We start from the raw sequence: 14438 nt of genomic DNA, 5'->3' as shown, positions 1-14438 counted from the left end.
TAATTTGATGGCGCATGCTTGTGGGGGGTGGTCTGGTTCTGTACTCAACAAGTAGGTCACTATTGTAGTTGAAATCAGTGAAAAGTGATCTAACAGACTTGGAGTAAAGAAATACTCTTCAGACCTTTGCCATCATGCTGAGGGTTCCCAAGTGAACTTATTTGCTCTTTATGCTCCACATCTTGTAATTCAAAATGGGAGTTCTTAATGACATTCAAGGCTTCTCACCACCAGTGATCTTGCACTTGAATAAAATTAACTTATTCAAATCCAAAGTCACTCTGGTGCTTCTGCCAGACACAGCACCATAGTGTTTCTAGCTAGGGTAAAACACTAATCATCTCCCTCCACTTGAACTATAATGCTATTGCTGCCTTTTCCAGCAGTAGCAGTCTCTTGTTTTTGGTATCATGGAGCTAAGATGACAAGATCTCTCCACTACTCTCCCGTTGTAACCACCTCATGCTTTTGTCCTTACACCTAATCTGATACGAGTCTCATGGAAGAATCTTCCTCTCCTCCCAACTATGTAGTTCTCTGAAACTTAACCTATCATGTTGTTTACATAGTTAACTGTTGTATATTGTAAGAGCCTTAATGCTAGAACTGGATCACCTTAGGTTTGCAGAAGAGCACAGTTTTTGAAGGAATTGTCTCAGCCAAGCTCAGACAGGTTTCACTTATGTTACAATAAACCAAACTCATTTTAGTTAAGTGACAACTTTCCATTTTATCTGCTGACTCAATCATTGATCTTTTAAACAAGAAATGAGCTCATATCCAACTCCTAAATATTTGCAGTTTGTGGAGGAAAGTGACTAAAGGTTGGAATTTGTTAGGCTTATTAGGACTTTTAAAATTTTGAGTAACATGGTCCTAAATGAACATATGCTTTGAATGTAGCAGACTACAGGCACTTGACACTGAGTTGTGTAAATACAGTTGTACCATTTCATTGAGACCTTAATTTTGAAAGGTGTAAATTATAATATTTTCTGAACTACACTACCCTTTTTGCAACAAGGGAAGATTACAGTAGACCACCTTGCATCTGTTATTCATTTCAATATAGGTTTAATCAACAACTCGTTCTAAATTTACTACCAGTTCATTTTGTACCCTGTCACTGAATGCAAGTGTAAAGGCTAATTCTTACCCAACAAATTGTAAAGTAGTTAGTCTTTAGACTGCACCATGTATTCTTTTCTCCACTTGTGAAGTGGTTAGTGCAAGCTCTTCTAGACCACCCTGGAGATGGTTAATAATTGTAGCTTGCTGCACCTGGGCCTTTATAGGTAGCATAAAATATAGAAATTAAAGAAAAGTAGACTACAGATCACCTCACTGTCTAATATTTACAAGAGAAGGTGCATAGATGGTCTTATCCTGAAAAATGAGTTGATGAGAGTTCCCCATTTCTCAATGACTTCCATACCAAACTTGAATTTGTACCAGCACTACAAACTAAGGCTGAGATCTGAGTGTCAAGATGGGTTCTTCTGTCTTGCCTAGCATTAGCACTACAATTCTGCAAGCCAAATTATGGCCCTAGCTGTGCCTATGAAACCCCACTGACAGCTGATGGAAGTAACAAGTGTTGATGTGGACATAATTTATCCTGCAGAAGCTTTGACTGGCAGGCAGGAGAGATGACAGAAAAGACACTACTGGCAAACTGTGTAATTCTAAGATAGCAGTCAGTGAAATAATGGAGACACACCACCTCCCCCCCCCCCCCCCATGTTTTTACAGTCACTTTAAGGTAAAACTGCACTTAAGTTTAACAGGTGCTTTACATGAAATTCTACTTAATACTCTAGACCCCAATACTAAACATTTTTCCATGTGCATGATTTGATTCTGAGGGGACTATTCACATGCCTAAAGGCAAGGCCCAGGAAGGAGAGGCTGTACAATTAGGGCTCTAAATACCTGTCAGTTATGAATACAGGGTCAGTAATTTTGTTCAGAGAAAAAACTCAAATTCTGTTCAGTAGTCTTTTGTATGTGCAAAGGTTTGTCTGACCATACTTGCTTTCATGAGAAACAAGTAGTTTATTGTTAGATGTAACTTAATTTTTAAGAAAAATAAATGCTATTTTCTGTTAAAGTTTTAACTAGCCAAATCCAATCCACAACTTCTCATGCCACAGAAGTCTGCCCCTATTTCTTTTTTGAGGTCTTCTAAAGTTTGAGAACATTCTCCAAGTTAAATTAACCTAGACACTTCCATTTCATGTATTTGTCCACAATGAAACATATTGAATGATGGATTCAAACCAAAGTTTTGGCTGCAAGTTCACTCTTGGAAAGTTCAGAGTTGGATCTGGTTGCAAGCCTGCCTATTCAGGAATATTCTGATTCAAGATGATTTGAGCCCCTACCTTTAATTTATATCTTTAAAGACTTACAAGGTTTAGGCTGTAGCTACCTGAGAGACAGACTCCCACTGAGCACACCACAGCACCTAAGAGCAGAGAAATGCAGTGGTTCAACTTTTGGATGACGGGGCTGGCAGCAGAACACTTAGTGAAGGCATCTCAATACTAGATTTCATGGTTTGATAGTTTGTTAATCTTCAGGGTACAGTGCAAAAAGTGTCTCAACAATTTCATTAGATACTTTAAGAAACAGTTTGAAAACAGAAGTTGTCAAGCCATAGGGGGAAGAACTTTTGAAAGCCATTGACAGCTTGTACGCCATAAAAGCAAAGATGTTAACTTTCATCTATTGGTGTGGGATGCAACACTTTCCTTGCAGCTCAGCAGCTTGTCAAATTCATTTTTTAAATAGTCAAAGGATGGAGAGAGAAATAGGGAAGTCAGCTTTAATCCTTTTTGAAGAGTGCTTACTATGATCCTGAAACTGTACATAATTTAAAGCTCCAATTTCAAATTGTGGTTCTGGGGAAAGGACTATACAAATTAGTCATACTTCATCGTTAGAACAGCTCAATGGAATTCTCAATTAATGTATAGTTTGGGGGACATTATTCCTTATGAAAATAGAAATTTTTTTTTTAACTCTGCAGCTATTTCTACCCCATGGAGGAAAACATTTGCAACAAAAACATGCCGTATGATAAAGACACTTCAAACTAAGAAGCTATTGGATTTTAATTTCATGGAGTTTGTATCTATTCTGTCAGTTGTCTCCTTTGATTTGGCTAAGGCAAAAATCATTATCCACATAGAAAATTTTCTGAGTGCTCAGATTCCTTTATTCCAGAAGGAAAGGCCAATCTGCATCATGAAGTGGCTGCACTGAATCCAAAAATCTGGTCCATATCAGAAGGGTCAAATACCAATCTATGTAAACACATTTCACTAAAACCGGAGACATTATCTGCACCAACACACCTTCCTCAAGGCATTTCACCATTCTTTAAACTAGTTTAAGTGGGAAAGATTTCTAAACTTCTGAAGCTAAACTAACCAGTAGCTCATCCCAAGAGGAATTACACTGCACATCTATTTCCACTCTTCTCCCTCCACTAAAAACTATTAACATACAGACCAACCGAAAGTACAGGAAACTGTTAGTGTCTAACAGTTCTGTGTAAGTATCTCTTTTCCAGATATAGCCCATCTCAATATGAATTTTAATAGCAATGCTACTGTCTATTATAAATTAATCAGTTAAGTACAGCAAGTAAACTTACTTTTTTTAAAAACAAGGCACTGCAAAAAACTGAACATTTCTGAATTTGAGATTTTTATTTATTCCACTAAGGAACAGCAGGGCAGTTTCTCAATCTCACTTTGTCTTGGAAATGTCTTTAGTGTGACTTGTAAATCCATAGGAGCAGTATTTTTACCATTGGATTTGATCAATCTTGCATTATTAGCCAATTGGTTAATAAGACTGTTGCACAAACATTTAAAAATAAAATCTTTTAAATTCATTCCTTCACAGACAACTCAATGTTTCCTATCACAATAACTTATGCTTGAAAATTAAAGCAAGGATATTTAGTGTTTGGTGGAAATATGGGAAGTTTCAGAACCATGCATACACAGGGAAAGATACCCAAATATAAAAAACAGAACTACTCTTCCTACACGTGTATCCGTGAAGATATCTGCAGAGAAAATACATAAAGCTTTCAGTCCTTCAGGAGCACTTTATAGGTACAGCTGATTTATACATAAATGGAGTTTCAAAAGTTCAAAGTGAGCCACTATACGGTCCTGTAAACAAAAAATTCTAGGATACTAAGGACAGTCAGTAATTAATAACTACTTGAAGAGTTATGGCTGTTCCTTATGGAGCGCAAAGTCAAAACTGTTCAAAACCAGAGAATCATTTAATATCAATTTACACTTAATTCTTTTTAATTTCAACATCCCAGTAAAATATACGAAAACAGTCTTTCCACAAGTATAAAGTGTGGAAACATTTTAAAAATAGGGGAGTCATTTTTTTTCTAATGCAACCGTGATCATCAGATTCCATAGTTGAATCTTGGTAACAGTTTCTTGTTGGAAAGAATCCTTTTGTTTTGTGGCTTTTGCATGCACTTAACTGGAACCAAATTTGCAGAATGTCTTCTTAAGAGCTCACCAAAACATAAATCATGCTAGAAAAGAAAAGAAAAATTTAAAATGTACTAAATTTAGATGCAATAGTTTGATTAGGTAAGTTAACAGTATTATGCACAGATTCATTCCCCACTGAAAAAGAGCAGACACACACACAGCTTGTCATTACAATAAAATACTGATAGTTCACCATGACTATTTAAAAGCCAGGTTAAGGCATTAAAAATGAACCCGTGAACAGAAGTGTTATGTATATCACACACTCTGACTCTGGGATCAAGTTGCAGTAACAACAGAGAGCTTACATAGGCTCAAACACACTGATGTATATATATTGGAAGTTTTTTTAATCATGTTTTTCCTAATCATCTTGTATGATCACATGAAGAAATGCTGACCCATCAGTTGTAACCTGACTGTCAAAGTCAGTCTATGCAATGTATTGGTAATAGTACTACGTCAGTACATTATCACCAGCTATCGCTTCCCACATCCCCCCTTTTTAGAGTTTAACTTTGCATTTACAGCTTCTGTATCTTCTCACCCGTGATGTATGACCATTCTACCAGCAAACTTCAATGAAACCCAAATTTTAAGACAAATAAGTCACTTCTTTGAAAATATTAAAATCCCACCCATATTAAAATCCCAATACTTTTATAATAAAAATTAAAAGTTTGGGATTTTTTGGTTCTTTGGTTCAGCTTTATTGCTAAGTTATGATACAAACTTGGGGGGGGGGGGCCTAGTTGTTTTTTAAAATTATATATATATATATAGACATTACATCCCAGGCTAAGTGTCTGAAATATTTTTACAAATTAAGATAAAAATGTGGGGGCATTTTGTCTTTTTTTTTTTTTTTTTTAAAGGAAGTTTCATATAAATTTGAATTTTGCCTCTGGGTTGAGCTCAAACAAAAAGTTTCAGGCTAAGAAACTTACCCATATAGGTAGTAAAAAAACGATAGCAGGTAAAATGCTAGTTTGCACCATCCTTCCTTCTGACAATATGCTAAAATATCTGCATTCATAATGGTTGTAGGATCATAGAGACCTGGTCCACTCATCACAGGTCTGCTCATATACCTGGAAAAGACAAATTAGGTTAGCAGTAAGTTTGGAAAAGAAAGCTATGGGAAAAGGAGGTTCCCCCACCCCCAAAAAACAAAACAGAAATTTGTATAAGGAACCACACATCTTTAACTGCACTAAACATTTACTCCATCCAGCAATTAAACCATGAGAGTAAAGTCTGAGACCGCAACCTAAGACCTTGCCTGTATGGGGATGGATCACTTGATGACTGGCTGTTCTGTTCATTCCTTCTGAAGCACCTGGCATTGGGCACTGCTGGAAAACAGGATAGTGGGCTACATGGACCACTGGTCTGACCCAATATGGCCGTTCTTATGCTCTTATGGTGGTTTTTTGCTCTGTAGCTGCACTGCACCAGCATAGTTTATCTCAACTTCAAATCATACTACATTATACATGGTGCTACAGGATGGGCATGACACCCTTGAAAATAGGATGTATGATCTAAGGCACCATATTACAGGCTTATTAAAGAACTGGAAAAGGTGCAGAAGAAGAGAGCAACATGGAATAGAACCAACCGTAATTCGTATTGTAAAATACTTAGTATGGCTTTGTTAACTTCAGCACCATTTAAAACATGTACTGCAGTACTCCCATTCTTGCTTATCAAGTTGGAAAAATATCCCTTTTAAAAAATAAAAGGAAAATAGCCTTTTTTACAACTGCAGCATAAGATTTTCACCATCTATCACAATGGGCCTTTACGCTTTATTGCTGAAGAAATGGGACAATTAACAGAAACATTGCAAAAGGACAGTAAGTTATAACTAAGGCTACGATTTTGTCACGGAGGTCGCAGAAGTCATGGAATCCGATGGAGGTCGCGGAATCTGTGACTTCCAAAGACCTCTGTGACTTCAGCCCTGGTGGCTGGGAGCTGCAGGGTCCCGCAGCGGGAGGGAGCTGTGAGGTACCCCTGCTGCCTAAGTCACGGGGCCCCCAAGCTCCTGGCCACCGCTGCAGGGCGGGGGGACCACGCCACAGCTCCTTACCACTGGAGAAGGGGACCCTGGAGCTCCAAGCCACCTGGCAGCTGCCCATTCCCTTCCTATTTTATCATGGATACTTTTACTATCACGGGCAATAAAGAAAAATTCACGGAAGCCCGTGACCTGTCCCTGACTTTTACTAAAACTATTCATGACAAAATCTTAGCCTTAGTTATAATTAACATGAGTAGAGAGATCAAACTCATCAATATTACCTCCAAATATGGTAAGCCAACAAAGGCATATTGAGACCCAGTGTAAGCCACTCTGCTGCACAGAGAAACATAACACAGAAGAATGCATGGATGAGGTACTCTGGAAGTACAAGCTGAAAAAGAAAAATATGCATCAGAACATGTGATTACACAACATACAGCTTGGTTTGAATTTCTATTTAAAAGGTAAATTATTGGTGAAAAATTCCATACTACTATTAGAGAAAAACACTCAAATGGGCAAGTAAACTACAGAAAGTGAAAACAGCAACTGGCAGAATACACCCTGATATTTACAGAAAAGTTTATGTATATTCATGAATACCCAAGAAAATGTACAAGTTGGAATGCTCAGATTATGGAAGCTTTTATTACGTATTAATTGGCTACGTGCACTGTGAACAGCTTCCACATTTTATACAACATACCTCTGTAACATAAAAGTAGAGCATCGAGATACTTCTGCACATGCTCCACATAGAAATATCTATGGGAAAAGTAATCCCTATAACAGTTTATATCAGGGGTCTCAAACACACGATCTGCTGAGTTATTTGCTGTGGCCCAGCCAGCTCCCCTCCCCGCCGTTCCCTCTCCCATCCCCCAGCGCGCCGAGTCCTCGCTCCTCGGCCTACCTCCAGGCGCTTCCCGCCACCAACCAGCTGTTTGACAGAGCTTAACGCTTTCCAGGAGGGAGGGGGGAGGAGCCACGCTATGGGGAGGAGGCGGAAAAGAGGCAGGGCAGGGGCGGGGATTTGGGGAAGGGGTTGGACTAGGGGCAGGAAGGGAGCAGAGTTGGGGTGGGGACTTTGGGGAAGGGGTTGGAATGGGGGGCGGGGAAGAGGCAGAACAGGGGCAGGGCCTCATGGAAGGGCTGGAGTGGGGGCAGGGCTGGGGGCTTTTGTATCTTTGTATGAAAAGGTGTCAGTGATGCAGCCCTTGGGCCAATGTACTAGTCCTCATAAGGCCGTCGTGGTGATTTGAGTTTGAGAGCCCTGGTTTATATGCAAGAGTTTGTTTTGTATTTTACTCTTTTTGAAGTTTTGAACTTAAAACAGTATATATACACACAATATTTATTAAAACAGACTATTACCAAAACCTTATTTCCGGTCCAAAGCTTTATTAGACAAAAGGAGCAACAACATTGTTAAGCGCACCAATATGCACAAATACAAGCAATATGCTTTCTGCAAGGTAGGAGGGAACAACAGTAAACTGCACATACAATTTGTGACATATTAGCCAGTTCCATTTTCCTTTGTACAAGACCTTTCAAATACCTAACACCTGCCTTCTTTTTAACATTGAGCTTTCCAGCAGAAGGGTACAGAGGTAATGCTGATTACTCTCAGATTACCAAGAGCATAAAATACCAGGTAACCCTGCTGGTGCTATTAAGAAATAAGCAATATAGAAACATATGTAGATTAAATGTAGGTGAAATACCCTAAAACCAAGAAAACCCCATGCTCATCACAAGAGTAAAATCCTTCAAAGGCAAATATACCAGAAAGAATTCTATCACCTACTTTTTTGAATTATACAGTTCTCCCCAAAAAAGTTCATCTATACATCTGAAATGCTCACAGGATAAACTACTACAAGCTGTTTCATGTAAAAATATTCAATTGCTACTACATATTTCAATCAAGGGTTTATGGTAAACTAAAGATTTAAGTTAAATTACCAAGAAGTCCACTCTCTAAGTGAGGCACACAAAAGACAATTCTGCTTCTTGACTTTGCCCAATTTGTGCACCTAGGATGACTGCCTCAGAATGTATTTTGCAGGTTTTTTTAATACTGTCTAAAAGCAGATGTTTTAAACACCTAAAAAGGTCTAACTATAAATCAGAAGCAAACAGAGTTTCGTTCCTAATGCACGTTCTAATAGTCACTTAAAGAAACAATTGTCAACCACCACCAACTGACATCAGCACAAACCCAAGTCATCACCTTTCTTTACATGTGTAAAACAATTACTCTTCTTGTCCAGATCACTCTTGTGTACTCACCATATGTAACTTTTAGATGTTATTCCAATTATTTAAACTAAAAAAAGCCTGACCACCAAGCAAGACCTGTTTGCTAGACCTGAAATCTACAAAAATTAAGACTAACCATGTGTCTCAAAGCATTCACTTCCCTTCCATCTAGGTTTGTGTGTTCTGCCCCCACACCAGAGTATCAGACTGCCTTAAGTATTTCAAACAATGTTATCTTTCTTCATTTCCAGCCTACACGAGAACTAGGTTGATTAGTTTATAGGTTACCATGCATTTTTCCCTAAAGGCTAGGAAGGAAGAATTATTATTTCTAAATACTCAAGAGAAGCTTGGATACCACTGTGATGGGGGCTGCATACGGAGAGGGAGATGCTGAGCATTATGTGAACCAAAAATGGTACTCTAGAGAAGTGTTTAATTCTCATGACTAAAAATGTTCTCCCCTAGAATTTAAACTTCAAGACAATGGATCATGTCCCTTCATGTATTTGTAAAGCATCATGTGCATTTATCATACTCTTTAAAGAGTAACGATCGCAAATTCACCTTTTCATGACTAATCTAACTCCACTAGCATAGTAAATACCACGTTCAAGATTTTCAGTTTACACAAAGCTATCATATAACACCTCATGCATGTATATTAACATTAGGTTAATAAAATATTTGCTTTGAACATGCACATTATAACAGCCTTTTATTTAAATTTGTGATAAGATCATAATGCATAAATGTAATGAGTATTTGCCTTCCCCCATACTGTTGCAGAAATGACTGTAAGACAGACAGAGCTGGGGAAACTGTTAGATGCACAGCTATTCAGGCACCACTTTCCAAGATACAATCTTCTCCATAACATCATCTTTCTCTCCGCTCACCCACCCTCATGCTGCAAAGCTCTCTGGCTGTCTAGGACACATTCTTTTTCAGTCTCCATTGGTGTGATTCTACTTAATTCTGCAGAACACCATCATTTACAGTGCAGCCTTCCAGAGGTACACTTCACGACTGTGCTGCCCTATGTTTTTATCTCAATCTGGCCACTCCAAGTCAAAATGAAAGGGATGGTGAACAGGAAAAGACATACTGCGTTACTGAAAATACATACTGTCTAATAAACTTCCTTAATATTATTTGTCTGTCAAAGACACAAGCTGAAAGTGCTTGAGGCACAGCATTAACGAGTAAAGGAGTGTAATTAGAGTTGTATCCAAGAGAGTACACAGTATTCTGAAAGAACGCCGTGGATATCCTTGGAAAGCCAACCTCCACCCCTGAAATCATAAGGCCAGATCAGAATTAACCCCTTTTTTTCTTTTCTTTTTTTAAACAAACTAGTCTCCTAGATTCTGAACATCAGAAAGTTCAGTGAACCTGGCTTGAGAGAGGATACCATTTATTGTACATCTTCAGTTGCTGTGACTATTCAATACATTTTAGGCATATAACAGTTTTCCCCACTTCACTGGGTAAGCAAGCAAAATTATTTTGCACAAAATGTGAAAGTTCATGAAGTTATTATAAACCTGAACAGACAAAACAGGCAGATGAGCAAGCACACTGAACAAAACATCTTAATAGTAATACAAATGTTCCTAACAAAATGAAAGTAAATGTGGGATTAAAACATTAAACTAAAAAGCAGTACACACCTTTAATGCAATTTTGACTCTTTTAATCTTTTTGACCTTTTCAACTGTCTTTGTGCCGAAAATGTAAAAAGCAGATTGAAAGAATGTTAGTAGGACAGCTGACAAGATCATCAGCAGATTAATAATAGTCAGAATATTCAAGATTGAAAGTAAAGAAGAATCAGATAAAGAATTCTGTCTAGAAATTCTATCAAATATACTAGACATTACCAGCAGAACAGAATTTTTAATGACCTTTTTGATTAAATCAAGATAATAGCAACAAAAATTATTTATAAATTTATGCAAAGAGGAATTCTTTATCATGTAACTTACAGGATTGAGTGTATTACATTGGTCTATGGGATTCTTGTAATCAGTCTTCAGTTCATCAAATGCTATAATCTAGAATAAAATTGGAACAGTTAGGACTCTTCAGTTCAAAAGCAGTAAAAAACATCTCACCACAAAATATAATTTATTGGTACAGAGCCATAAGTGCTACGAACACAATCTTAGTAAGGTCGTTTTACTCATGTAAAAGAAATAATTCCATAAACTAAATCACCTAGAGCAAGAAAGTATTTGAAACAGGTCTGCTTTGGTTTAAAAAACATTCAAGCACATTTAAATTAGCTTCAGATTATTCTAGACATTTGCTATACTCACAGTGCTCTGGCACTAAATCTTTGCATTTCATTCCCTTTCCCCCACTACCATGCAGAGGAGTTATATAGTGACATTGCAAATAGCATTCAGTCCCACAGAATATATCCAGGGTGCATTAAAAAAAAACAGGAGGCTGCACACATGACACACTTCCTCTGTGCTGAGTGCTTGTCACTTAATTAAAAGGAAGCATCGCAGTCTTTGAAGAGGCTGAATGGATGTTATCTTCACGGTCAGAGTGAGAGACAGCAGGCAAGGGAGATATATTCAGGAAAATGTCAAGAACATCTTTTAATGACAGAACTTTTACCCATACACTGATGCTTAGGAAAAGGTGAACCTGCCAGGATGAAAAAGAGTCAAAGCCGTTTTTTTGTAAAATGGATACCATGGCATCAAACAAGACCAAACAGGTCATTTATAAATAAAAAAGCAAGAACAATAGAAAAATAAGTATGAGAACCAAAACATCAAGTAATCAGTACTATCAGTATCCTTTATATTCAATGTAAACTAGAACATGTTTACATAGCATCCTTTATGTTACAATGAAAAGCTTATTTAATAACTACAAAGCAAAAATTGAAACTGAATAAATCTGAATATATTATATGTGCACACACACTATTCATGTTGGGGAGAAGCACTTAAAACACATTTTATTTTATTTCCTCCCTCAGATCCAATGATACTTCCTGGTTTGCATAAAGCTGCCCGAGGATATATCTTTGTAGCATCACTTGGATAATATGAGTCTTCTGGTAACAGGGATGTCCCACAACGATGCATCATGGGGCAGATTCAGCAAACCAAGAAGTTGCAGAGGATTAATGGAGAAGAAAATTATAAAATATTCGTTAACACACTCAGGAAAAAATCATCAGTTTATCTGGTACACATCTAAATAGGTATCTTAGCAACTGCAGGAACCAAAACTTTTTCCATTAAAAAAAAAGCTTAAAATTCTGCTGAGATTAATGGCTTAGTCCTCCATGCTCATCAAGGAAAATATCACCCTCAAAAAATCCATTCATTCACTTATGAAGTTCATGCCTAAAGATGATCTCCTATCAGTGCTTCTCTCCAAGACCAGGCATCTCATAGCCACTTAGGTTTTCTAAGGTTCCACCAGTGGATTTTCTACTGCCACAGAGGGGAAAAGACTAAGACCTCAAATAATAAGTAACATTTACTCAGGATTTAAATTTTCAAAAGTAGCGTACCATGGGGAAACTTGGAAAAGCTCACTTTTTCCATTAAATACAAAACTTATTTGACTTGAGACTAAAATATTTTAAACACATATTCCTTCAAGTAAAACACCAATATTTAAAAATATAAGATGCCCACATTTTCAACAAAAATGTTTAATAAAACAAACCCAGTTTGCGTCAACCTTTGAAAATTCTACTCATCTACAGGTGAATACTGTGAGTTTTGTATCATTAAGGTAATGATGAGCAAGCAGGTTATATATCTGGGCTGGTGAGTTTTCAGGACAATTTTGCAAAGTTGGTTTACACCAACAGGAAGTTACTAAACATATCTGATCAATTATTTTACACATACCATTTCAAATATACACAAAATAGGACACTATTCCTCAAACCAATAATCCCTAAACACATCCAGCCATGGCCTAAGGTCACATGCAACTGGGTGCAATTCTGCATGGTGCTGAGTTGGGCAGGGGGAGGGGCTAGCAAAAGTGGAGTGGTCAAATCTCTGCCCTCACCCCGTGTGCACACAGGTGGGATGGAGCTGGCTCTCTGTGGGAGTAGCAATGGTAGAGATGGCTGCGGAGGGGAGCTGGATTTCTGCTCCCAACCCTGTGAGCACATGGGGATGTAGAGATGGCTCTGGAAGGTCAGAAATGGGGACAGGTCAATCTCTGCCCCCACCCCTGCCAGTGAAGGGGGATGGAGATGGCTGGGGGGCATCAATGAAAGGATGTTTAAAACTCTGTCCCCATCCCTGAGTGCAGGGGGGGAGATGAGATGGCTTGGGGGGGGGCCTGCAATGGGGGGGCAGTTGATCTCTGCCCCCACTCCTGTGAGTGTGAGGGGGGCAATGGCTTGGGGAGGGGCAACAATAGGGGGGCAGTTAGATCTCTACTCTCCACCCCCGTGAGCACGGGGGGGGGCAGCAAAGGGGGGGGTGGTTAGATATCTACCCCCCCACCTCTGTGAGCATGGGGGGAGATGGCGCAGGGAGGCAGTTAAATCTCTACCCCCCCCCACACCCGTGAGCACAGGGGGGATGGCGCAGCGGTAGGGAGGCGGTTAGATCTCTTTCCCTCCCACCCCTGTGAGTGCAGGCGGGATGGCTGGGGGGGGGGGGGGCAGCAATGGCGGGGCAGTTAGATCTCTTTCCCCCCCCTACCCCTGTGAGTGCGGGGGGGGGCGGCTCGAGGGGGGCAGCTAGATCTCTTCGCCCCCCACCCCTGTGAGCGCGGGGGGGACAGCAATAGGGGGGCGGTCAGATCTCTTCCCCCCCTCCCCCGTGAGCGCGAGGGGGGAGGGGGCAGCGGGAAGGAGTGGTTGGATCTCTACCCCCACCCCTGTGAGCGCGAGGGGGGAGGGGGCAGCGGGAGGGGGGCGGTTAGATCTCTTCCCCCCCCCACCCCTGTGAGCGCGAGGGGGGAGGGGGCTGGCGGAAGGGGCAGCAATAGGGGGGCGGTCAGCTCTCTCCCCCCCCCCACCCCTGTGATCGCGGGGGGGGGGACAGCAATGGGGTTAGATCTCTTCACCCCCCCACCCCGGTGAGCGCGGGTCTGGAGCCGGCGGTGGGGGAGGAGGCACGGGGCAGCGCGCGCGCGCACACACACACACACACACACACACACACACCCCGGGGCCAGGAAGCGTCCCGGCCACAACGGGAGGCCACCAACGGTGCCGCCGCCGCCGCCCGCCCCGCGGGCAGGGGACGAGCCGAGCCCCGCCCCGCTCCGCTCCGGGCGCCCCGGCCCGGCACTCACATGCCAGATGGCGAAGAAGATGAGGGCGGCGGTGAGCAGCAGCGCCAGCATGTAGCAGAAGGCGGCGAAGGTGAAGGCCATGGCGGCGAGAGCGGGCCGCGCGGCCAGCGGGGCAGCAGGAGCGCGGGGGATGCCGGGCCGGAGCGCGGCCGAGGCCGGGCCCGGGGATGCAGCAGCGCAGGCGCCCTGAGGAACCGCCGGCACCGCCCCTGCTCCCCGGTCCCGCCTTTCTGAGCGAAGAGCGCGCCACAGCGACCCCTGTCGGAGCCCGCCGGCGCTGCGCCTGCGCGGCGCAACCCTGTCAG

At 41.0% G+C, this 14438-nt stretch overlaps 1 protein-coding gene across 2 annotated transcripts; it reads right to left on the bottom strand.

Annotated features, from left to right (window-relative positions):
• Positions 1-3697: 3697 nt before the first annotated feature.
• Positions 3698-14290, bottom strand: CNIH1 (cornichon family member 1). 2 transcript variants are annotated; one of them, XM_074957216.1, is made up of 6 exons: positions 14134-14290; positions 10821-10889; positions 10506-10553; positions 6846-6958; positions 5486-5629; positions 3698-4579 (listed from the first exon to the last, which is right to left on the bottom strand). In XM_074957216.1, exons 1-6 carry the CDS (start codon positions 14212-14214, stop codon positions 4552-4554), a joined length of 483 nt encoding a protein of 160 aa, XP_074813317.1. In that variant the 5' UTR covers positions 14215-14290; the 3' UTR covers positions 3698-4551. The 2 variants fall into 2 exon arrangements, with proteins under 2 accessions (XP_074813317.1, XP_074813318.1); XM_074957217.1 differs by lacking the exon at positions 10506-10553.
• Positions 14291-14438: the final 148 nt, after the last annotated feature.

Source organism: Natator depressus, chromosome 6, assembly GCF_965152275.1.
Source record: "Natator depressus isolate rNatDep1 chromosome 6, rNatDep2.hap1, whole genome shotgun sequence".
NCBI lineage: Eukaryota > Metazoa > Chordata > Testudines > Cheloniidae > Natator > Natator depressus.
Note: the sequence above shows the minus strand (reverse complement) of the source record. Positions and strands in the feature narration are given on the sequence as shown.

What these genes read in the sequence shown, in the direction of transcription:
- CNIH1 (XM_074957216.1), bottom strand. Translation starts at nt 14,214, where the DNA reads ATGGCCTTCACCTTCGCCGCCTTCTGCTACATGCTGGCGCTGCTGCTC. An exon ending in TCTTCTTCGCCATCTGGCAT is followed by an intron (nt 10,890 to 14,133) that starts GTGAGTGCCGGG and finishes ATTTTATTCTAG; the next exon opens with ATTATAGCATTTGATGAACT. An exon ending in TTGGCTTACCATATTTGGAG is followed by an intron (nt 5,630 to 6,845) that starts GTAATATTGATG and finishes TGTCTTTTCCAG; the next exon opens with GTATATGAGCAGACCTGTGA.